At 40.5% G+C, this 25,853-nt stretch overlaps 1 protein-coding gene across 1 annotated transcript in view; it reads right to left on the bottom strand.

Moving 5' to 3' along the window:
• Window positions 1–25,464, bottom strand: part of LOC121948961 (radixin) — a 45,481-nt gene extending 20,017 nt beyond the window's left edge. The window contains exons 1-2 of the mRNA XM_042494531.1: window positions 25,234–25,464; window positions 13,780–13,880 (exon numbers count right to left, since the gene is read on the bottom strand). Of these exons, the coding sequence (XP_042350465.1) occupies window positions 13,780–13,791 (12 nt within the window). The 5' untranslated portion in view covers window positions 13,792–13,880; window positions 25,234–25,464. The remainder of the gene's footprint in view (window positions 1–13,779; window positions 13,881–25,233) is intronic.
• Window positions 25,465–25,853: the final 389 nt, after the last annotated feature.

Below are 25,853 nucleotides of genomic sequence, written 5' to 3'. Positions count from 1 at the left end.
GTGTATATGTACATTTTTCTACTCTTACTACTAGTTTAAGTGTGTCAGTGTGTCTTCTGCATTTGTTGAGCTTCAGATAAAGTGGGAATAGTAACAGTGGATGCTGCAGAAGTTTGGGAATGTAACCATACGGTGGTGGTGTGTGTGTGTTGTGTGTGTGTGTGTGTGTGTGGTGTGTGTGTGTGTGTGTGTGTGTGTGTGTGTGTGTGTGTGTGTGTGTGTGTGTGTGTGTGTGCGTGCGTATGTGCGTGTGTGCCACAGAGTGATAGACATCTGTGTGCATGTATGGGAGTACATCCATATGGTGGCTTCACATGGATGCACAATGAGGCACTTTTCTGTGCACGTATCATTGCGGGTCATAAGCCTCTGTGCTCTGGCTGATAAGGTTTCCATAGCGACGCCCTTGTGGTTGATTTCATTGTAATTTTCTAAAAAGCCTTGTGGGCGTCCTGAAGAGGGATTTTAACACTTGGCAGGGTGACCTCAAGAGGAATGACCCCTCCAGAGGTGAGGCAAACAATTTTCTGAACATTTCAATACAGTGATAACAAACTATAAAAACAATAAATATGTTTAATGCACGCAACATTTTTTTTTTACTTCACGACTCTGAAAGTTGTTTTCTTAGATTTATAAGTCAATCTTTTAGTACATAACATGTCCAAAAAATAAAGGAAAAATTCTCATCACAGTTTACCAGAGCCGAATGTGACATCTTTACATCTTTAACCCTTTGAAACCTGGACTGATGTCACATTTGTCATACATTTCACACATATTTAAAACTTTGAACCCCACAAATCTTTTTAAGAAACATTGAAAAAAGGGTCATGAGCAAATGAGCAACTTGTTACAAAATATTCCACAAATTGCAAGAAAGTAGTAGGTTTAGACAATTATGTTTAAAAAAAAAAAAGCTAGGCAAAAATATCTCAGGAAAAAAAGCCAGGTTAAAGCTGTGTTTATAATTATCACTGACTGCATAGTTAAAATTTTAAAAAAATTATGTTACAGAATTATTATAATGTTTAAGCACTGTCAGACATTGTAGAAAAAAGATTCACACCACAATATCTGCAGATTATATTCTTATAGTATCATAAATATACATTAGGCATACTGTATTTAATATATCTCAGCTAAAGCTAAGTTCCCTCTTATGGATAGCCTCATTAAAAAAACACACAAAACAAAAAAAATACACCAAGTGTGGAAACACTGAATAACATGTGTGTGAATAACATTCATTTCCTTTGTGCCATGCAGGGGGAGTAACAAAAGCCCCTCTAAAATATTCAACTATTGTCTGACGGGGGAACTGTTTCAAGTGTGAATGTGAATTTGTGCCTGCAGAAACGTGGACATGAGCTGTTTTAAGATACAAGTGTGTCTGTGTGTGTGTGTGTGTGTGTGTGTGTGTGTGTTTGTTTGTGTGTGTGTGTGTGTGTGTGTGTGTATGTTTGTGTGTGTGTGTGTGTGTGTGTGTGTGTGTTTTGTTTGTTTGGAGCAGATACAGAAAGAGAGCAACATGTCTTCCAGCTGATAACTACAAAACGTTAGCAGATAAAGCAGCAGCAGGCGGTCTCAACCTGTCCGCTGACCACAATCCTTTCTGTTACGGCTGACCCGCTGCTACTGCTGAAAACATTATGGTTACGTGTCAGAGACTCTTTAAAAATCCCTGTTTTCCACATGCACACAAGACAAAAAACCTGGAACTATCATGGTACTATTATTTCAGTAATGTACTTAATTATATATTATATTATAATTTTTCAGTTACAATGGCTACTGCCTCTACTTATGATGCTTTTACTACTTTTATTATTGCCTCTACCATTTTGTTCAGCTACTTCTGAGAAATATACTGCTGAGAAGTAAAATAAAACAAAGGCCATAAGCAGGAATATATCAGCCTTGTCTCCACTGTGGAGGTATATGCAGTCTGGCAGATCCAGGGCAAAGTGTGTTGATAATTAAAGAAGACAAATGGCCCTCACCGAAAAATAGATTGGCCCTGTTGAAGTGGAGTTCAAACTGCTGACTGCAGAAAGCTGCATGCTGTGAATCCTAATAAAAATCTACATGGTAGTGCAAGCAGCTGGTCAGTTTAGGATGAAAGGTTTGCAGGATGAAGCGCTTTTCTCGCCTTTTTGAGGGCCTGAACACACAACAGAGACATATGCAACTTCAGTGAATGCAGTTAGTTTTTCAGCTCAGCTCATTTTTGAAGAGCAGGATCAGAAGCTGGTTTCATTTAGACTAAACACAAGTTAAGCAAATCGGTAGCAGAGGGATAACCTCATAAGTACTGTTTAGAGAGGACGTCCTGCTCAGGCAAATATTTGGATAACGTTGTCGAAATCAGCACAAAACAAATCCACTCAAACGACGATGCTGATGCTAAGAAGCGTCGGCAAACCACTGTTTCCCTGTGGTACAGCACGCCTGTCGAGCCCTCCTCACCCGCTGCTGTGTAATGCTTTTTTAAGGAGGTTTTTGGACGCACGTAAATGTTGAAACATTTTCAACTTTTCAGCTGAAGGTGCGGAGTTGCACCGCTGGTCAAAGTCAAATTGGTTCAAGTTTGAGAGACTGAGAGCGGATCACATGGAAGACAACGAACATATTACGGTATCATAACAGTATCTATTTGATTTAAAGCCAGTTTTCTGGGAAATTTTGTGTTTTTCAATCTGCATGTGAGATTTCACTGCTTGGATTCTCATCATGATGAAATTAAGAAAAGGAATTCATAAAATTATTTGACAAAAATTTATCTTTTTATTATTATTATTATTATTAATTGTTGTTAATTATTGAGATTTTACAGTGCAACATCAGAAATAAATCTATTCATAAAATCCTGCTTCCTCATGCTGTCTGAGCATTTTTAAGACTTTTAAACGAATAATTCAAGTCAATTTAATACTAGTTAAGGTCTTATTTTGAGATTAATGAATTCAATGCCTTTTAAGACCTTTTAAAGATCGGAAGGAACCCTGTTTACGTTTCTTACTGTGCAAAATATGATTTTTGCAAAGAGATTCGGGCCAAATCTTTGCTCATGAAGCTCTGGGGAAAACAGAGTGCATGTCTGTCTCCGTTCAGCCGCCTGTGTTTACCAGCATCCTCCATGCCTCCATGTTATTCATAACAAGTAGTGACAGCTAAATAGTAGACTAGTGTGTACAGGCAGAGGCCGCCCACGCCACACAGCCCACCTGTTGACTGTGTTTGTGTGTGTGCGAGAGACTCAGACAGCCATAATTAAAAGCTGTTGCTAGCTAAGCTGATTAATAGAGGCTTTAAAGGCGACCAGGGCCGCGCCGCCTTCTTCACCTTTTCTATTCTCTGTTTCCCATCGACAGCCACTCTTTCCACTCAGCTACTTCACATCTCCTCTCTGACGCTCTTCTTTTCTTCACCTCTTCTACTCGCTCTCTCTTCACCTCTCCTCTTTTCTGCTCTTCAGCACCCTTTTTTCTCTCCACCACTCCTCCCTCTCTCCAAAACTACTCTCACCCTCCTCTTTAATGGTTTAATGTCATTGGTTCATGCCATTTACAGTAACTATGAGGACTTTTAAGTCAGCTTGTTCATGACGGCTGTATTTTCAAGAGAGTTATAGAAATTACATACAGGAATCAGTGGGCTGATTTGGACTGAAATATAAGTTAGCATGGCAGACACAGCTTTGCCTTCAGCTGTGGAGAAAAAAACATCTCTGAGCAGGACCAATGGGTGAGAAGCAGCACAAACATAATTCTGCATTCAGGAGCGGCAAGGATCCATAAGATTTCCTCAGACTTCCTCTTTTTCCTCCAGTTATTTCAATCATCCATTATTTGCAGTGGTACCACGTTAAACAATAATTTCCACTCCTGATTTATCAGTGTCTGAAGTGGTGAGAAATGCCCACCACAAGGTCACATAATCACAGGTAACTTTCTTCAGTTGTTAGTTTTGCCCAACCAACAGTCCAAAACCAAAAAGGACACTACATGGCAAAAGTATGCGGACACTAAAAACATTGAACCCAATTCAAAGTCAACATTAAACCAAACCGTCACGTCTCTGGATTTTGTGAGGAAGCTGGAGAACCTGGAGAAAATCCACACTAACACGTGAAGAACATGCACAAGGGGTCGGTACTGAAACTATACTGCCGGTATCTACTGCACAGAATCAAAATGCAAATTTGGGTGTTTCATTTTGCCATAACATCATCTTACGGCTTTCTCGAATCGCCTTAAAGACCGCCTCATGTGTGCATTAGGCTTATTTTATATTTGCAATTTCAATTTGCACAACTTGAGGGTTAAAGGAAACACAGCTATTGTCACTTTTTACCCAGCTGTCCAATCACAGTCGAAGAGGGGCAGGACAAATACCACAAGAACCAACCGTCACATCTTACATGTCCGGATATAACTCATCCGTGTAAATTATATTAAGGCTTACTCTGCAATATTACATGCTGTAGCACCGAGACTTTACTGAATTAGAACTAAGGGTCCTCAGATAAATTCTTCAGGACTGTTCGGATACGTCATGTAGTGTATATCTGTAAATCTCTGTACCGTAAATCACACTGAGTGCAGCTTTAGAAGTCAATGTTAATGTTTTACACCGATGCTTTAGTAATACAGCGTGTTTAACACATTCTGATGAAGCAGTGACTGAATTTAGTGGAGGTGAGGCAGAGGAGGTGGGAGGAGTGGTGAACTTCACACCCTCTCTCTAATTAGATTTAGTGAGTTGGATAATTCCCATTATATAAATGAAAACGGCCCCCTGAAATATTTAAAGCCTCCAGCACAGGCTTGCTACCCCCCCCCCCCCCCCCCACCCCCCCCCCCCCCCCACCCCCAGGGACACCATCACCAGGAGGGGCAACATGTGCAAAATGCAGCGATAAATCAATAATGTACGATGGTCCCAACACATCTCACACCCTGGATTAACACAGACACACACACACACACACACACACACACACACACACACACACACACACACACACACACACACACACACACACACACACACACACACACACGTACACCTGCACAAACAAACACACACACTAACAAACAAACTGTGGCAGAACAACATGCTTTCCCCTCAAGCAGGCAGAAATATTGATAAAATAGTAAATATTTATTAAGACGTGCACAACTTTTGTTCTTCCTGCACACACACACACACACACACACACACACACACACACACACACACGCACACGCACACACACACTGCCGTCAGGGAAACACATACACAGACCCAACATATGGGAAATCAATACATCTTTTAAAGGATTCTCCAGCAACATTTTACCCCTCAGGGTGTGAGATGTTGGCTTAGATTTTTTTTTCTGTATTGTCTCCACGTTTGCTCGTCTTTTCACTTCCCTGTGTCCTTTCTTTGTCCTTGTCTATCCCAAAAACATTATTAGGCGTCATAAAGGGGTCAGTCTGCCTCCAGCTGAGGCCACTTTCAGACATGCACTCTTTTACATTTAGCTGACATGTCAGTCTCGTGTCTGAATAAGCACCCTGGTCACCTCATGGTAATCTTACTAGGTCTGAATTCCACTTTCAAGGCAAGTCTGAATTTTATGCTGTGAGATTCAAATTGATTAACATAAACTGTGTTGTATTTTAATATTTATGCATGCCTGAGTCCCTAAACTGTCTTGGAATTACATTAACTGTATTTGACTGGAAAACTGAGACTATTGTGGATTCACTGAGTCTAACTGTACTCATGCATGATGATGTTAGTCCCCATAGTAGCCATTTTTTTTAAACTCGATCTCACTGTATTAAAGGATCTATAGTGACCTTTACAGCTACAAACTAGAGACCTCAGGCATTCAGAGGATGTCTGGCTTTCATGGGTAGACTGGACAATACAGGGGTTCCTCAGCACTTTCCAAAACACAAGTGCTCATTATTTAATCGCTGAAAAATACAATTTTTACTGAAATCTCCAAAATTTTGGATTACAAGTCACAGCATGGATTTTTGTATGGTGATCCTCAAGTTCTCTGTGTCTTAATGTGGTATTTAGGAGGGATTTTTAACCACTTGTATTTATTCTTAAGTGATTTAAAAAAAAAGTTAAAATTTGCACCAAAGCTGAATATCAAATGATATCAACACCGAAATGGCTACATATGAGACATACAGTAATTGAGCATGGGGATGGGCATCACATACTTTCATCGCTTTTCTTTGAATGTCTAACCAAAACACAACATTTATTATATAATCACGTCCATAAAAACCTGACACACAATGCCGAGCTACATCTCGATTTTATCTTCAGGTTCCAGTTTTCAGATGATGCAGTGTTTCCCACACATTCATTTATTTGTGGCGGCCTGCCGGCATCAAAACACCAGCTGCCATTATTGAGTTTCTACTTTTGGAGCTGGACTGTTCATTAGGAGGGCTGTCACAATATAAATATAAAACATTCGGTTATGCATTACACTACATTCTCGGAGGGCGGGCCATATTCTGGGCACAGATGGAGCAGCAGAATGCCAGATACAGTGAAAGTGAAAATTAATCATTCATTGAACCGGGAAAAGTGAGATTTCACCCGCCTCTGCAACAGCCGCTCCTCTTATCCATCAATCTGATCAGCTCTGACTGCATTTACAGGTCAATTATCCACCCCGCAACTCAAACTTCACAAACTGCTACAGAGGGGAAAAATAACTCACAAAGGGTTGGGCCAAATTTAGGCCATGTTTAGGTGAGAATGGCCCTACCAAAAATGGAAACTCTTTACTTTGCATTTTGCATCAATATGATAACAATGTAAAAACAATACTTATGCACATGGACAGCAAAAACAACCAAAAGTTGGCCAGTAGTTGGCAGTGTAACTTTGCAATGACACACCACAGATGAACACCACACATAAGGCTGTTCTTCTACAAAGTGGTGAGTACAAATAAACGAGAAGACGATAGCGAATGCACATACAAGAATCAACAGCATTAATAAACTCAGTAGAGTCAACAGCAGAAACACAGCTCTGTAGTCCGCCATTGTTGTTGTACTTCTACTCGTGCATGGCTATTTGTCTGAAACGAAATGCACATGTGGGAACTGCAGCCGTGATGTCACCGTTCTCACAGGATCCATGCATTGCCAGTCGACACAGCGACAGAAAGGGCTGCGTTTTCAAAAAATACATGCTGGAACCCAGTCTCAAAAGTTTGCGTTTTCAGGCCCCCAAAATGCTATTGTTGTGTGAACAAAAAGCCAAACCGCAACAAAAATGTTATGTTTCATGCAAGAACTGTTGCAGTGTAAACGGCCCCTTACAGAGGGGACACAGAAGGTTAAAAAAGGGACACAGATTATGTTTTGATGGTATGCTTGCTTAAAAAATGAAATGGTCAATTACTTCCAGAGGAAGCAAGGAGTTGTTTATGGCAATTTGCCTGACTCTGAGAATTACACAATTCAGCTGATGCATTAGTAAGACCTTTGAATTTAGGACTCTTTAGATAATAGTTTTAATTAGAGCTCCAAAGATTTTTTTTTACAAATCAAAGCACTTCAGATTTTTTTGAGAGTCAGCTCCCTCGTTTCCCATTAAAGCTTGCCGGATATATAGAAAACATTCCCTTTGGTCACCTCTGTGCCCAACTCCTAGTCCTAACAATACATGTGCAGCACAGTGAAATGTGAGGTAAAGATAAGATTGTTTCATGGCATTTCCTCTTTTTGATTTAATGAAATCACCTCCTGTTTGTCCAACTTTCCCTTTCTGGTGCACCCGCTGACACAGAGCCCCTTTTGTGCAAACCCCCTATAACAACATGAAAGACCTGAATACCGGGGGACACCCATGTTGTGTTAGGGGTGTATGCACACACAAAAACGCCATTAAAACACAGCCTTGAGGAGGGTCAAGGTCCAGACCAAATTTACTTTTTAATGGCATGCCTGAGGCTAACCAGCTTATAGTTTGTGTCCCCTTTAAGGGAGACAACAGTCTGTTTCTGAATGGCTCAACAGAATAGAGACTTTTTGTTGCTCTTTAAGTGCTTTAGTTGCCTCACCTGCACAATTGTCAGTCTCTATATTTTGCTCTTTTGTTGTTTCTTGTTAGCGACAAGCTAATGGAGTCCAGCTAGCTTAGTTGTTCAATGATAATAAAGCTTCAAGGGCCACTCAGCTTAAGCTTTTCCAATCCAATGTGACATTTAACAATCCTCATGGCAGAAACAAGCAGAGAACGCACAGAGGAGTGAAAGGGCTGATGTGTTTACTGTCTGACTGCTGGGCTTAATGTTAAAGCGTAGCCTAATGTAACCGGAGTGAGAGTTCCCCTCGAGGGCGGCTTTGGTGTCGTTTTTCTGGTCTGGATATGAACAAAGTGCCTGTCACTCAGTCCTCTCCCAAATCCTCTTTTATCCCTTTGTGTGCCCCTTTTCTTCCCTACGGTGTGTTTCAATAATCTGAGCTGTTCTTGTTTGCTCCAACTTTCTCTTCTGCTTATGTATTTTTTCCTCCATCTGTCCGTCCACGTGGCTCCGTCTCTTATCTGCCAGCAGGTGCTTTCTCCAGCTATTCCTCTCTGATTCAGTTCAGTGACTTCTTTGGATTGATGCTTCTCAGAGTCAGTAAATCTAAATCGCTTTAAAGGCAGGTATTTTCTAATGTTGTGAAAAGACTCTAACACAAATGCATTTCAGGGCATCCAATTCCACTTTTGCTGATTAAACGTTGCATAATCTGGGCATAAAGTTAGGTGCACAAAAGAGGTTTTATTAAATCCCTTGATTAGTCATAGGTGAGTTTGGGGCGTAAAATGAGTTCAACCAATCAAGCTGCTTTTAGTGTGCCCATTCAAGGCAGGAATTTTGCTCCGTTATGTAGCCTTGGTCTGTATAAAAGATACTATTGTGGAATAGAGTGACAGAGTAGTCCCACCTTTGAGCTGAAGTAGTAACTGCACCAAATCGAGTTCAATGTCTAAAGGACAGCCAGCAGGATGGGATCATGAGCCAGAATAATGTAACGTTTAGACAGCGCCTGTGATCCACTGCTGGAAATTTAAAAAGCAGCTAACAGCAGACTCAAAGAAGAACATCTGCTGTAAATACACACAAACTGGGAAAACAAAGAGATTCAGGAGCTCCTTATGCTCTGATCAGAAGACGAGATCAAACACCATGCAGAGAAGTTAACAGAGATATTAAATGACTGTTAATGCAATGTTACGCCACTGAAATAGTTTAGAAAGTGTGTCGATATGTATGTTTTATGTAACACTAGAGGCTGAGGCTGTTAATTCTGCAATGCTGGCATGCTGTCTTAAATCACATCCTGGAGCAGCTTGATTGTGCTGTTGTTTGGTTATGTGTAAAAGGCGCTAAAAAGAAAGGACTTCGAAGCGACCCCAAAACCAACCCCAAAACTTAAAACTGAGGAAAACAGAACTTTACATTTAGCTTCTGAAATAATGTAAAAGACACGCAGCTCCTCGTGTGTTAATGTGCACAGCGTCTCTCTTAGGGGGCAATCACACCCTGACGCAGGTGTGACTGCTCCAAAAACACTTTGGAGGCGCATCTGGAAAAACAGCTGGGAGCACCTGTAGAGCAGGGCTGCATGCATGTGACAATGACGAGCGTGTAACTCTGCACCTTTAGCAAAAAGGTTAAAATATTTCAACTTTTATGGGCCCCAAAAAAACACCAGAAAAACACGTCAAGCAGCAGCAAGAGAGGAGCGCCCAACAGGCCTGTTGTACCATAGGGAAACAATGGTTTTGCTTGCAACGCTTCTCTAGTGATGCACTGCGGTGTGAACGGCCCCTTAATGTGGAGTGGGACAGCAGCTCTGCTCTCTGCTAGTTTCACATGTCATTAATATTTTCCTCAAGACAACCCATCTGCATGTCCTTGTGTGTAACAAACAGAGTGTATGCATGCTGTGAACCTGCCCATGTACATGCATGTGCAGGCACAGTATTTTCAAGCTATTTAATGGGGCTACTTATTCAGATAACAAATAAGTAGCCCTTTAAATAGCATGAAAATACTGCGACATTCTAACTTCAGACCAGGTTTTTGTTGGTCGGTGTCACAATGGGTTTCTGCTGCTTCAAATTAGCAATACATCTACAATGTGTGCGACCACACCTCATTTTAACACCTACACACCCATGGGCACACAGATGGGTGCAAATTCAACTTACACAATGTGGGTGTTGGCCATGAAAATGCTTACTGCCTCTGTCTGACACTAGCAATGACAGCTGCACTGTGCTGTACGTAAACATAGCAAGCACGCCAACTGCGCAGGCTCCGATATCTGGTTCCACACTCCTGTCAGGTCTAAAACACTGCCGTCAGACCAGCAGCAGCCGCCTCAAAACACTGACGTTAGTTTTAAGTTGGATATTAGACAGACATTCAGTCCAGACCGAGCAGCATTGTTCAGTTCCATTTCACCTGTTGTAGGCAGTAGGAGGATGGTAAGCTCACCTCTCAGCCCTGCCAATTATTGCCGGGGGCTGACACGGACCTTCAATGGTACTATGAATAGAATCACGTGCACATGACCGTAGCTGTCTGCGGATGTTTAATGTGGAAAGTATGTTCAAGCCTTAAGATGATTTTCATGTTTTAACTTTGCTGATTATACACTCCTTCATGGTTTAGATCTATTTATCATATTGATTTCAAAATGCAAAAGATCTTTAAAAGTCCTTTCTCGTGGAAAATTTCTCTCTGCCATTTCATCTCCCCTCCTCCATACCTATCACCTTCCATCTCTCTCTTTACCTCCCATCCTCTTGCTACTCTTTTTCCATCACATGTCCCTGGTCTCTTTCCAGGGATTGGGCCTGGCCTAATTCCCCATTACTGAGATTGATGGAGCAGAGGCTCTGTGCAGTTGCTGGCTGGCTGGCTGTAGATAACACTGTACAGCATGTACAGGCAACAGGATTGTAAACAACCTGCAACTACAAGCTTCCTAACGCCTCTATAGTTTACCTTGTTAGAAAGCTTATTGAATTCTTTCCATTTTTTTGAAAGAATTCAAGCCAATTTGCTCAGATATCAAAGGGTTAAAACTGATTGTTTTTTGGGCCTTAAACAGTTGAATGGAATTCAATATTTTGAGTAATTACTGTATTTTTTTGGTCAGACAATGATAAATTTGTAAAAACATTAAGACCAACACAAGCACTGAACTTAAAATATGAATAGAACTATTAATATTTTAATTGCCGAAGCAAAACAATACTACATTTCCACATTGAGGCTTAAAACAGCTTCAGTTAAAAAAAGCTCTATTACAGAGAAGACTCCTGGAGTTTATGTTCTTCCCAAGTTAAAAATATAGTGACGGTAATATAATAAATGGCTTCACAACCTTCAGACTATAATCCTGTTATTTAAGCTGTGGCCCGTATGTGTTTGTGTCAGAGCAACATGAAAGCTCCCACTGTCCTTCAGTCCAAAAATAGCGCAGAGAAAGCCCTCTTTGTGTTCGCTCCCTTCAATGGACAGGACAGTTCCATAAAGTGACCGACTGTTGTGTGTGTGTGAGTGTGTGTGTGCATGTTTTCCCAAACACTCCTGTAACACATTAATTCTGACCGGCAGAGCTGATGACATACTTCAGGTTCACTTGAAAGAACAGATATCGTCTGTATGAATGGCACCAAAACAAGCTGCACGTTCGAAATAAAGAACAATGGATTATTCCTACTTCTTTCTTACCTATTTCTTATCAGTGCCTGAAACCCGTCCTGCTCTTGTGGTCAGCCTCTCCTTTCTGCCAGAAACTTTAACCTCCTGAGTACTATTCAGTGAGGGCAGACAGAGGGCATTGTTTGGGCGGAGCTCGGCAGTTATTGTACCTGTCTCAACTAAACTGATCTGAGCTGCAATCAGTAAGAAGTGATTGTAAACACCTCAGTTCATGTTGTCAGCCTCCAGTTTCACAGTAGGAACTCTGTCTGTAAAAAAAAAAAAAAAACTAAATAACTGGCTGGGACACAAAACTTGTGGTTGTGTGTGAAAAACCCTGAGAGCAACATGATGGCTGACGCCAACAACAAATGAAGCTTTCTGCAGACTGGTTGCCCAGGATCAGTTCTTACCACTCAGCACAACTCTAATTAGTGACAACACATTTGAGTTCATGTTTTACAGCGAACCACAAACTAACATTGCTCTGGTAAGGCAGTTTAAAGCTGAAATTAGAGCTTTTGCGATAACGGAAAAATATTGCAATACCACGCTACTGACAAGCCAACTGCAGGGGACAGCAAGCAACCACCAAAACCACTAGGTTGATGTTTTTTCTTTTTTTCATGGCAGCGCCTCATATTTACACTTTGCTGCAAATGCCAGCTGTGTGATGAGGGGCTGAGCGACTCTTCTGCGCTGAGTGCTGCACGTTTACCGTTTTGTCATGTTTTGTTGCTGGGGGTTGAATAATGTTCCACTTTAGGTTAAGCACTGCAGCCCCTTGTCACTTTCACTTTTTACCCAAAGGTCAAATGGAAGAGGGGCGGGATAAATGCCACAAAGATCAACCGTGAAATAACAGAATAAGAAAAACAAATGACAAGATGTTCATACACACCATACGTCAGACACTTTCATACTACCAGACATACATTTCAAAAGCCATTAAAACAGTAATATATGTCATTATACAGCCAAAGGACCCCAGAAACTGCACGCATCTCTTGTTTTGTTCAGTGCTGCTGTTTATTTTCACCATTAAAAAGCTTCTGTGCTGACATTTATCCTCGGCTATGAGCTCTTTTCATCTCTCTCCCTCTTGGCTTCTTTGCTTGCAGGTAAGTGCATTTTAATTTCTTTTTAATGCCCGGTGCAGACGCCTGCTGTTCATTTCCATCAGCCATTACAAACATTATTATAATCTCTGTTTAATAGAAGAATATTATCAGCTGATCACATTATGCTGGTCTAAATCCCTGAACTGGAAAAACTCAAGGCGTCTTGTGGAAATTTTGAGCGAACTTTGTTGGCACTGTCAGAAGGAAAGGCAGAACGTCACTACCCAAAGTAAAGAGACTGAACTTTTTTTAAAAACATGAAGAAGGCAAACAGGAACTTAAGGAGAAATGACCCAGAAATTAGCGAGCAATTGATAAAAAAAAATACAAGACAATTACCTGAGAAAAAATAAAAAAACAAGGAAATTACCTAAAAGAATTATTCTGTGAAATAATTCAAAATATATAATTAGGATAATAGTTTTCTAGACAATTTCTTAGCTTTTAAAAAATAATTTTCTAATTCTACTAATTTCGTGCAATTTATGGGACATTTCTTGCCAAACCGCTCTTTGCTTTTTCCTCTAAGTTCTCGAAAGAAATCAATCAAATTTGCTCAGTGTTCAAAGGTTTAAATAATTGTGAAGGCCCCTAAATGAACTACCAGAAAAGTGTTTGCAATTTAGGTTTTAAAGGGTTAAGATCACAAAGTCTCTTCTCACTGTACAAGAAAAAAAATCCAAACCGAAGGAGCCAAAGATGCTGCAGAGACTGAAGACAAGGAATTATGAATGACTAAAAATGTAACAACTGTTAATGTATGGCAACAAAAATTCTGCAGTACTGAGGATGCAGCAGACAAGAAGAAAACCCTGTGGGATTAAATGACAGCAGTGGAGGCGGTAAACCTCTACATGGGAGGTGCAAAGGGGAGGTGCTGTAAATCAGCCGCTCATCTCCAGCATGTCAGGCACTCACCGGTTTAGGCATCTTTCTCCTCTCACCGCCTGTCCCCTGTTGCTGAGAAAACAGAAAGAAGTCGTCCTCCGTCTTCCTGCCTCTCTCCGGGGCACCAGCGCCTGGGACACAGAAACGACAAAAACAAATGCACTGAATGTCAACAAACACACAACATAAACATCAGATTCAGCGAAGCCTTCAGGCTGCCATGAATTTTTCTGTCTTCACTTCTCTGTTCTCTCTCTACAGCAAACTGTCATTGTTTGTCACGAAATGACAATGACGAGAAACAATCAAAGGCCAGATTTAAGGGTTGGAGCAAAAACAGGGAGAAAAAAAGAAAATACACAGGGCGAGTTCAAATATGAGAGCAAAAAGAGGAAAGAAAAACAAACAGGAAAACATAGACACCCCAAAGATGTTTCTCATGTCCTCTGTTGTTTCCCTTCAAACACTCCAACCAGTCAAAAAGTTTAAACAGGCAGGCCTAGAAGGGGAAAAGTTTTGTCAGTTTCCACTCCCACAGCGTGGCCTAACTAAAATGGACAGTTTACCCCAAAATCAAGAGTACACATTTCCCCTCTTATCTGTAGACATTTATCAGTTTAGATTGTTTTGGTGTGAGAGGCTGAGTGTTAGAGATATCGGCCGTAGAGATGTCTGCCTTCTCTCCAGTGTGATGAAACTATATAATGCAATTTCACGTACGAACTATATTCTTTCTACTGAACTACACGAGCAAGCTGTTATCACCACGCAGCAGGAAGAGTGCATCTACTGCTCACTCACAACACGGTCTGCAGGTTATCTTGAGTAACCGGGTCATGATTTGTGATTTATTTGAGAGATACTGCTGTTGAGTTTTTCAAATGTGTTTTCATTGATTTAGTAATTTCTTTCAAAAACATGGGAAGAGACTGCAAAGCAATTCAATAAGAAATGGCCCCCCCCAAAAAATTAAGGCATCTAAAATGCAGCAAAAGACAACTGATGTCGATCCAGATGTTAAGGGTTAAATTACGTTGATGCTCAGACATGGTCATCACTATGAAGAACAATTAAATTGTCCTGAAGGTCAATTTAACTGAATCCAGTATAATCTCGCTCTCTTCCCGTGAGCAAAAAATTCAGAGACACCTGCGGAGAATGAGAGCAGAGCCTACATTCGGAGACACCGGTGGAGACACCGGCGGACAACGAGAGCGGAGCGGACATGGCTGCAATACGTTCTATAGACATTCTGTCGACTAACTGAGAGTCATTTAAAGGAGCAATCACAGAAAAACTCCTGCTCATGTTAGCAGCTGCTACTCAGCTCTTCTAATTCGGCTACAGATGAAAACTCTCCAGAGTCCAGCTGAAGTTAGATGGTAGATTTTACAAATATGAAACACAACATGGTAATATGGCCGCTTGGTAAAGACAAATGAGGAACAGAGCGCAGAAAATAAAAGACAGAAGGAGGAAGAGAATTGGGCAAGTAGCTGAGGAGGAAAAAGGAGAACTCCAAAAATAGACACAGAAATCATAGAGGAGGAAAAAAAAAGTTCCTGCTTCTGTCTTTTGCTCTACATTTTCTTTTTAAAGAAGCCATGAAGATGAATTCTTTAAGGCGACCGGCTTGCTGTTAGTTGTTTGCAGGGGTTTATCTTGAACTGCTTGTCAGCTAAATGACTAGAGAGAGCAGTTGGTAGGTGTCCCATAGGTGGCAGATCTTTGTGATGTGTCAGGACAGAAATAGACCTTTCTCAAGTGTCAGTGCAGAGAATCAAACCAGGCTCAATCAAAAGCGTTTGCTCGGTCTGAGGACAGACACAAACTGGCAAAAAAAAAGTCATCTTGGAAGCTTTTTAATCTAACTTGCTTGCCAAGGGATCTAATTTAAAACATATTTGAAACATGTTGAATGTGTTCTTATTTCCAAAATGTCACAGCAAAATTAATGTGATTTAAAGATCATCAAATAAAGATCATGCAAGGCAATTATCCGATACACAAAACCGGGTTTAAACTGTGTGTGCACTGTGTGCAACATTGATTGAAAAATACTTTTCTATTGCAAAAACACCCCTGGAGAATGGCTTAAACATGTAAACAGAAGACTATTGCAGTAGAAACGGGTATTTATCGCTTCCGGCTCAGATCGGCATTGATGGGAATACAACACCCACATGAACGCGGTAATTTTAGCTCCTTGGCTGGCGAGATGCAATGACACGCAGTAACTAATTACCATCCGTCTCCGAATAAGCAGCACTAAACACCGATCCAAATACATCTGCACCAAGTTTGAAAGAGAGACGGAATAAATAAGAGATATTTCAAGAGAAGAAACCACTGAAAAGTTTTCGAAGACCTCTGTTCCCACTGCTGTCTACCTGTCTGTGACATCGCATAGACACGCCGACAAAACAACCTACACACACACAGAAGCTGACAGAAACGCAGGCTCGTCTGTCGTAGCAGTGCGTTCACTGGCGGTGGGAATGCAGTTCTTCAACTATATTTGGCAGGTTTACTCATGTTTGCAAAACTCACATGCACACGTTAATTTTGGTGGGAAAGGGGTACATGACAAGAAACTGTTGCATCCAGATCTATTATCATGAACCAAACATGTTTGGTTCATGGTAACATTCGTGCAATATAATTCACAAACTCAGAGCAATGCTGTTTTATTCTCACTGGTACAAGTTGCTTATAAATATCCCAATTTTTACAATTTTCATTTACTCTTGCAATTTAATTCCAACAACAACAACGAAATCTAAAAACATTGCAACATGCATTGCAAGTTTTTAGAAAAGCTGCCATAAAATCAGATTTTTCAGGCTGCATCAACCCCCCTCCCTAAAGCCTGTAAAAATCTGGAGGGAATGAACCGTAGACTCTGTATATAAACATGTGTTGACCAATCCCAAGCAGCACCACTGATTAAGAGCATCACCGACTGGCGAACACAGCTGTCAATCATGACATCAAACCCCGCTTTTATAGCATCAAATAACTCATTAAAACCAAACTTAGAAAGAAAAAACATACACTTAAACAAACATCAGGGTGATAAGAACTACCTAAAATGAAAGAAACAATCTTTGTGGAAAAATTACTTGACGTGTACTTTGAGTATTTAGTCAGTGTACTGAACAGTGAACAGTTCAGTCACCATGACAGAAAAGTGTAAATCTGCCTTTTCACTAAATAATTCACTAATTAAATCAAATATAAAAACACTGAGTGGAGACAGTGACCGTGCTACAGACATTTCCACTATAAAGGCTGCAAAATCCAACAACTTGTACTGTTGATATTATTACCATATGTGTATGTTGGACCTCTGCTCAGATTAGTTTATAAACTCTATTATGAAAATGTGATATCAACTCTGCCAATTATTATTTATAACCAGAGCTGTGTAGCTCATACAAGTCGATGTAGGTCACAGATTTCTTTGTGCCTCTGTAACTGCTCTAAATGTTTCCATTTCCATTATTCCTGACTGAGAAAGGAGATTTTTTTTACATATTTGAAATGAACAGAATATTCTTGAGGCAAACTGTAGTTTTAATATTCACATCTCAGAGAATATTATGAATATACTTTGAAAAAAGTGTCCTAATTCAGCCCTAATTCTCTCTTTCACTCTAGTGTTCAGAAAATTCACTTTGATGTGCCTCATAGCTGTGGGGCGTGTCCTGTAAGTCAAAGCTCAGCTCAGTCAGACCTTCCATCACCCCATCAGTGCTCTTTTGGGGCCAAATCCTGAAGGTATATGAGGCCCGGAGTAAGCCTTTGTTCGAAGTGAGCACTGGCAATCAGACCGACCTCATTCTCAAGACACAAAAGCAGCTCAGCTAACCCAGAATTGTCAATTAACTGCCCTCTATACCACCATTCACTCTGGAAACACTTCAGACACAAGGTGAAAGACTGCAGAATTGCATTTAAATTGTTATTTTAAAATGGGAACAAAACTAATGTTTTCATTAAATATAATAATATACTAAACACTGAAGATGTCGCACATCAAACACTATTGCGATTGACTATAGAAATTCTGCATTTAATCACGATTTAAAAAAATTAATTGTTTGAGAGCCCGACTTGCAAGATATGACACGACTCAAGAAAATGCTAAAAAAAAATAAAAAATGTCCTTGTTTTTGTGACATAATTTTAAATATATAATTAGGAGAATTCTAGACATAATTTTCTGGACATTTTCCCCTTATATTTTGACCATATCTAATAATCCCCTCCTCGGCTAATTTTCAGATCATTTCCTTGTCACCTTTCACAATTTTTTTGCAGGAAAATTGCAGAACAATTCTTGCCAAGTTGTTTATTATGTGTTTTACTGTGTTTTTGAAAGAAATCAATCCAATTGTTCCAGATAATTGTTTCTTCATAAATTTCTTTCACGAAAAGCCCTGCCCCAATAAAACAACACAAACCCTTTCGTGAGTGACAGCACCAGTTTCAGCTTAAAAGTTGTAGTTCAAAGTCTTGTGCTTAAATAAATAACATTTTTAAAAAAAACTACCATTACTACCAATTACAGTCACTACCAAAACCAATTCAATAGGTTATCTTTTTAGCATGTCAGTGGACTGAATCAACATAATTTATTATCGATTGACAACAAACTGAACGTAGTACCTCTAAGGCCAGTGGTTCCTAGCAGTATTGCTAAAGCCTAGATAGTTAAAGGCATGATCACATACACTCTAAACATTTTTGTGCCTAATTTAAATCAGACACACAAGTCAAGACAGTGAACTCCCTCAACTAGACGTCTAAAATCTAAAGCAGGTAGACTTAATAAAACTGCACAATCTGCAGCCTGTGGTGAGTTTATCACGCTGGGTCTCCCTGTGCAATTTCCCTCCACCTCTGCATCTCCTCTTCCTGTACCACGTCTTTATATTACAACTTACCAACAGTGAGAGAGTGAGGAGTAAAATAGTGCATTGATGGGAGAAAAGAGAGAGAGAGAGACACATAAGAATTCAAGGCTTGCCTTGACCCATATACCTGCAGCCAGGAGATAGGTAAAGACACTGAATACTGAAGAACTAACAGACTTAAAGCTGCCTCCCTGAACGTGTAACGTTAGAAAGGATGGCTCTCTCTTTGAAAGATTAGGTTATGCAGGGCTTTATTAAACCATGCAGCAAGTATTATTAATATGCAGAGCTAGATGACTATATTCTGCACAAAATACCTCTTCCAGCTTTACGCTAACTCTTTTGTTCTGTGTTCATTCTTCAGCTCTAACAGCAACCAGACTAATAAGACCTGCTTTGTTCTCCGTGCAGCAAGGTGAAAGTGATTACCATCTACAAAATTTAATAGATTCAAATGCTCCAGGCTTTAATGGAAACACACGACCCCGTGGTCTACACACACCGACAACTAGAGTGACCTTTAGTGTGTGCTGTGGCTAAAAGCATCCGGAGCTTTCCGAAAGAACACAGGTCTGCTCTGTTCAGCAGCGCACTACCTCGTAAACCTGGATCTATAAGCCTTCAGGGTGTGTGTGTGTGTGTGTGTGTGTGTGTGTGTGTGTGTGTGTGTGTGTGTGTGTGTGTGTGTGTGTGTGTGTGTGTGTGTGTGTGTGTGTTCATTCAGTGAAACCAGAGGGTCGCTCCCGAGCGGATACAGCTTCCAGGTCACCATTCATGCAGACAGAAACTCTGCTCTCTGTGCACATTACACTCTTTCATCTCTCTGTCTCTTGTTTTGCTCAAATCAATCTCAACACACTGTTGCATTTTACACACACTTTTAAAGAGCGTCCTGTACGCCTGCTTCACAGACTCCTGCTCCTCCTCTGCATTCCTTTTCCCTTTCACACACTGCATTCAGGGTTGGGATCATTCAGAGCTGATGACACACTGTTCTGATTCTCCTTATCCAGGGTTTCCCACATGTAACTATCTCAAAAGACAGTTTAATTAATGTGTTTATTGTGTACATTTCAGTTATAAATTTATATCCAAGTTCATAAGTATGTTTAAAGTGATGAAGAATGGTGTTAAAAAGGTAAAGGTTCGGTAAAAATGTGTCTTTAAGTTACTTTAGAGCGTCTGGAAACTTAACTTATCTTAAAATAGTAAGAATGCACATATATCAAAGTGGAGTGTTTCATTAAGTACCTACAAAAAACTGAGTGAAAATAAATATCCCCAACTATTAGAAAAACTATTTTAAACGAGCTCATTTTGAGGATAGAAGCACTTTTCAAGACTGTGTTCTGATCCAGAACCAGCTCTTGGTGCCGGCTCTCACTGTGACTGATGTCTGACCGTTTCTCCTTCAATTGTTTTCGGCTACATTTTAGACTCTGCTGGCTCACTTCGTTCTTGAAAGTCTCCAGTCATTTTTAATCTTTCCATAAATAAATTATTTGTTCCTTCTTTTGACATTGAATGATTAACCTTCAGTGATTTGATTGCCTCTGTGATTTCAGAGTGTCCTGACTTTAAGGACTTTCACTGAGCAGGTGAAAGCTTTGTGGCTGCTTAACTATCGTTTTGGTGGACGGGTTGGGGTGTAGCTGCTGCTGCTGCTGTGTGTGTGTGTGTGTGTGTGTGTGTGTGTGTGTGTTCTTGTGAGTTTTCAATTCATACAAATATACTCTAAAGAAAAGACAAACAATGAAGCTGCTCATGTTTAAGTTGCTTCTTCTTGAAAGGGAGAATATTTCACTTTTGTGTTATGTCTGTCATTACATGTTTGCAAAGGTTACAAATGATCTTCTGTTGGTGCCACAGACGACATAAACGCACACAACTTCCAACAGCTGTTACAACAGCAGGAAACTGTACCAACTGTTTTTACTTGTACAACAGAAGTGCCAACTGATTCTTCGAGTGTAAACAGCACAAATGTCTTTTCCAGCATGTGACCTGTGAACCCACAAACATCAACACATTGCAAAAAGTTGCTGACTTTTTAAATCAGATTTTTCCCAAATGTGCTGTTTGACGTAAGCAGTGACTCCCTTCGTAGTTCCTCTTCCAGATGGGTTAAACATGCATATTGGAATAGTTACAAGACAAAAAGAGAAACAAGAGGAAATACAGAAAGAAATAGGGAAACAAATGGAGTATCAGTCTGAATATGGACAGTCAACTGAAGCCGTTAAATTTAAGCAGCATAAACAAACGCATGGATCCAAGTTCACCAAACTCATGTCAAGAGTTAATATGGAAATCCTAATCCTTGTGACATATTATGCTCTTTAGCTGAATCCAGAATGGCATTAATCATAGTGGCTCTACAATACGGATAAAAAGCCTGACCTGGAAACTAAAACTGTGCAATTTCCCACCTTTTCATTGTTGTTTACTAATATTTTGACAAGTCTAAGAAGAAGAACAACAACAAAGGGAGAGTGAGCTCAGAAATATTAATATTCATTTGATCAATATTTACTGTAATAAATATTAACTTGGCTAAAAACACAGAGACAAAAAAGTCAACAGATTTAAAAGCTGTTAAAATTGATGGAAATCTGATATGAACGGCATCATAGCTCCAGTCTGCTCCTGCACCGAGCTGACAAACAATTTAGTAGGTCTGTCCTTGACAAGATTAAATCGAAACAATCCTAACAAAAATGGCAAAATTTACTTTTGCTTCTGATGCTTTAGGCTGATTCAAACCCTAACTCGAAAACAGAGATCCGTGCGGCGAATTGAGGGCCCAGTGTCTAAACTATAATGTTGAGGCGCCTCTGGGCTCTATTATGGGTCCAAATGACAGAGATGCAAACACAAAAGAAAAAGACAGTGAAAGAAATCAAACAGGAGAAAATGTGACAGTGAGATGCTAACAATGAGGGACGGAAAGAGAAACGAGATAGCGTCTGTCACACTGGAACTGGCTGTGATGTGAGTTGTGAAACTTAAGTGTTTGCTCCCGGTCACCAACTGATTCTCACCAAATAAACACCTGCACTGTATCATTTAGAGCTGCAACATTTTTTAATCAATTATTAGATCACTTTCTTGATTTATCATTTTGTCCATAAAATGTCAGAAAGATGGCTGCAGTGCTTTCAACAGTCCAAAGTGACATTTGACATTTGAGAGGCTGGTACCAGTGAATATTTAGCATTTTTGCTTTTAGGGTTTCACTGTGGGTTTGTTCTGTTAACTAATTTAAAAATGAATGTCTTTTTTACAGTTTGGGTTGAATGTTCAAATATCAAAAATAATTTTTATTGGTCATAAAATTTCCCTCTAACAAACTGCAGGAGTCATCACGTTTTAAACGCTACTTAATTCATTTATCTACACTGCTGATTTGGAAATTGTAACTAGAAAAAGTGTTCAAATTATTCATAAACTGTATATTTTAATGCCTGCTACAGTGCAGAACAACTCCTGGTTAAACTTTGACCGACTGAACTTATTACTAATGCATGCATGCACTTTGACAACACAGCAAATGATCATGATGGATATTTCTGGTGCATTCACTTTTGTTTCATCCTTTCTTTTATTTTGGGTTTAATTGGACTGGGCATGTAACCATAGCTGATGGAACAAAAGTACAAAAATAAGAGCCAATTTCATAAATATCTACTCAACTAATGTGCAAATGTAAACTATGGAAACTGGAAATGACAAATAAGAATAACTTAGAGGAAATGTATCAACTTTTCTATCTAAGAAGCTCAATCAGCCAAATCTCCAACCATTCAGTATCACAACCCACAGTTACACTGCAGACCAGTTTCAGACTGTCTCACAGCAGCTGGCGTGTGAAAAAATCGTCGAGATTCAGCCAGTTTCAAACGCCGAATCCGAGGCCAATTTGCTTTCTCGAATAATTCGGCTGTTTATTTGTGCAGAAACAAATTTAGACCATTTCGCACAAAGAAAACCATGACCTTTTCATTTGGGATACCAACACACTGCTGTAGATGCTGCTTTGCTGAAGTTTCAAAGTCAAAGCTACTTTACTTCTCTTGAGAAAAGAGTCACTGACAAGCAAACTGAAAGTGAAAATCCACCCCACATTCACTCGGCTCTGCGTGTCGCCTCACTATATTTGCATTTTTTCAGTGCTGTGTCGGCAATTTTCTTTGTTTCCTTTTCCACTGCACAAACAACATGAACAAAAAAACACCTGCTAACTTCTGGCTTTTTAATGCAAAGAGAAAGTGTACAATCGGCATCCACGCCCAGGCCAAATGACTTTGCAACAGTCACTGGTATTTATCGCCTGCTGCTCGATTGCCATTGATGAAAACACTGAGGTGGACGCGTTAAGTTTGTCCCCTTTGCTGGTAAGATGCTATTTTTGCTAATTTTTAAGTAATCTTATTGCCTTTTTTTAGACTCCTTTTTGCTAAATTTCGGGTATTTCTTTGTAATTCTGTGCTATTTTTGTGTAATTTCTTCTTAAGTAGCTCATTGCCCTCTTTTCATGTTTTTGAAAGAAATCCAGCAAATTAGCTCACATTTCAAAGGGTTAAAAAACCTGCGAGCATGAGCAAATTTTAGCGAAAAGGGGTATTGGATGCATGGTGCTTAAGGTCTAGCATCTGGACGATACCTCTGTATAAAGTCCTGACTTCACCTGCGCGCTCTGCCCAGTAACTACACAGCCAAAAGAAGAAGAAAATACAGGGAGAGGTCCTGCAGATAGATACATCAGCACACACTTAGAGTACGAGAATACTCCTGTATGAGTCTATACATTGTTTTTAGGAAAAATCCTGCATTTTATATTTTTCAGTTATTTGTGTTTCTGTATTAAATAGCACCTGGCCTGCTGTCATTCTACAAAAGTGCACCACCTGCTAAGCAAATTGAGTATCCCTGCTCTACATTCTTCCAAAATGGAAAGTTCACCTATAATGAGCAGTGCAAGCAAATTGGTTCATATACTGGGACACCACATGACCTAAAACTTTAGTTTTCCAGGTGGTAACTGAACACTTTTCTGTTATTAAATATATAAACATTTCATCTTTCTATTTATGTAAGGGTGTGGAGAATTTAAAATTAACTCTGGGCCTCTTCAGAAGCCAACATTAGTGACAAACTGAACGTAAACCTTCACTGAAGTTGCATAACAACACAAACATCGACAACTACCAACCTCTATTTTCTATTAATGCACGTTTGGCAGAATAAGACATGACTGATCTCGAGCCATGAGATTACTCATTGGGTTACAAAATATTGCGGCGCAGAGAGAAATCCAAAACCAGCCGTCAAAGGTATCTCATGTCATGATGCACCAAGCCTCTTTCTCAAATGAGTTGTAATTTGGTCCCCAGAGGAGGCGGAGCCAGGAGCAACAGGAGGATTTGATTGACGGGGGTAATAGCCAATAAAGTCACTTCCCCTGCTGTAATGAGGCCAATCAGAGACTCGTAACTTCCCCTGACGCCGACGGAGCATCTGTTTGTGCCAGATGGACCGCTATAGCATCATGAGTGGGTGCGCTAATGTGACTGTATTCAGCACCGCGGTTTACGTGCGAAAGCTAAACTAGTCCGTGTTACACGCTGCGTAATTCGGCGTGGTTTCCACGGCGGAGGGTAAACTCACTTGAATTCACAAAACCTACGGAGGAGATATTTTCATTATCACGTACGAGCTGGCATTGATCCCTCTGGCGTAAATGAGTGTTTTTTTCAATTATAGCAACAAGTGTCAGGCTGCAGTTATTCACATGATAAAGGCGGGTTTGCTTGGTTCACAGCGGAATCTGCATCCACCACAAGTATTTCAGACCACGAGAAGAAGAGTCCAGAAATATTTACAGCTCCTATGTGACAATTATGTTTTTGCAGCTGATGTTTGCCACATTGTTGCAGAGAAGAAAAGCGCGTCGTCAGCAGCAGCAGGACTCGCTGCAAAAGTTGCAAACGGCGCAAGAAACATTGTTTCCACTGCGAGCTTTACAAAAGAGCAGCAGAGCCCTCCAACATGACAAACAGCAACAGTAAACCGCTGAATTTCAACACAGGAGCTGGACACGAACATGCTCGTAGGTGTCAATGGTGAGGCATTGACAAACGCCAAAATGGCTGTGGATTTGTAAACAGTTGGTTTGGATGCGTAATATAAGTCTGTGGACAGGTCATTCTAGAAAAAAAGGGACAAGCATCTAATTACAGTGACTGCTAATGTAAGCCTTGTTCTGTTGCATAACATTTAACTGACACACAGCACCTCAGCGCAAAGTGACACCACTTCACTCACCCGTCCTCCCGTCCCGAAACGTGCAAGAAGCCGGTTAGAAACAGAGGTGAAGCAAAAAAAATATTTGAAGCTCACGTCGGAGCACACCGCCCGTCAGATGACTGTGAGCTGTGAAATAAGTTAGAAGCGCTGCGGCTGGTTAACGGGCCTGCGTAAAAACACGTCCAGCCCGGAGAAGAAAATAAATCCCCCCTCGTTTGAACGGCTTAAAGCAGGCGGAGATGAAGGCGGTTAAACTCACCTCTAACGCCTGGCTGCGCTGAGGATGTGTCCAACTGTCAACCCCTCCAGCTGGCAGCGCGGCTTTATATATCCACAGCGGGTAAAAATAGAGCGCTTCACCTTCCCGTCCTCTGCGCTGTTTACCGGACACGTACCGAGAGCGTACTGCGATACGGGCTTCAGACTCCTCCGCCAGGCTCCCACGACCGGAGAAGAGGTACAGACAGTCAATATGGCTGACGAACTTACCGTACCGAGGCGTGGTGAGCGGAGTCCTGCAGATTCACCCCCTCCCTCCCTCACCCGTGACTGAAACTCTGCAGAGCAGCCGAGTGTCACCTCAGGGTCCCAAACTTTACCTCACCCCAAAAGGAGACATTTATAGCACAGAGATCCTTCTGGTTAAAGTGTTAGGTCACACTTAAATTCTGAGTTCAACTTATTTGTAGTAGGGGTCGACAGATCGTTGGCCTGGCCGATATTTGGTATTTTGCAGATTATTTGCATCAGCATTTTATTTTATTATTGATCAAATTAATCAATTAAAAAGTGCACAGAGAGTGTCAGCTTGTGAGTAACTTTTAATTTGTGAAACCTCAGGAAGCTTATTTCATTCATTTTATAATTTCATTTTTCACT

Source organism: Plectropomus leopardus, chromosome 10 (assembly GCF_008729295.1).
Source record: "Plectropomus leopardus isolate mb chromosome 10, YSFRI_Pleo_2.0, whole genome shotgun sequence".
NCBI lineage: Eukaryota > Metazoa > Chordata > Actinopteri > Perciformes > Serranidae > Plectropomus > Plectropomus leopardus.
The sequence above is the reverse complement of the archived record's forward strand: the minus strand, read 5'-3'. Positions and strand labels throughout refer to the sequence as shown.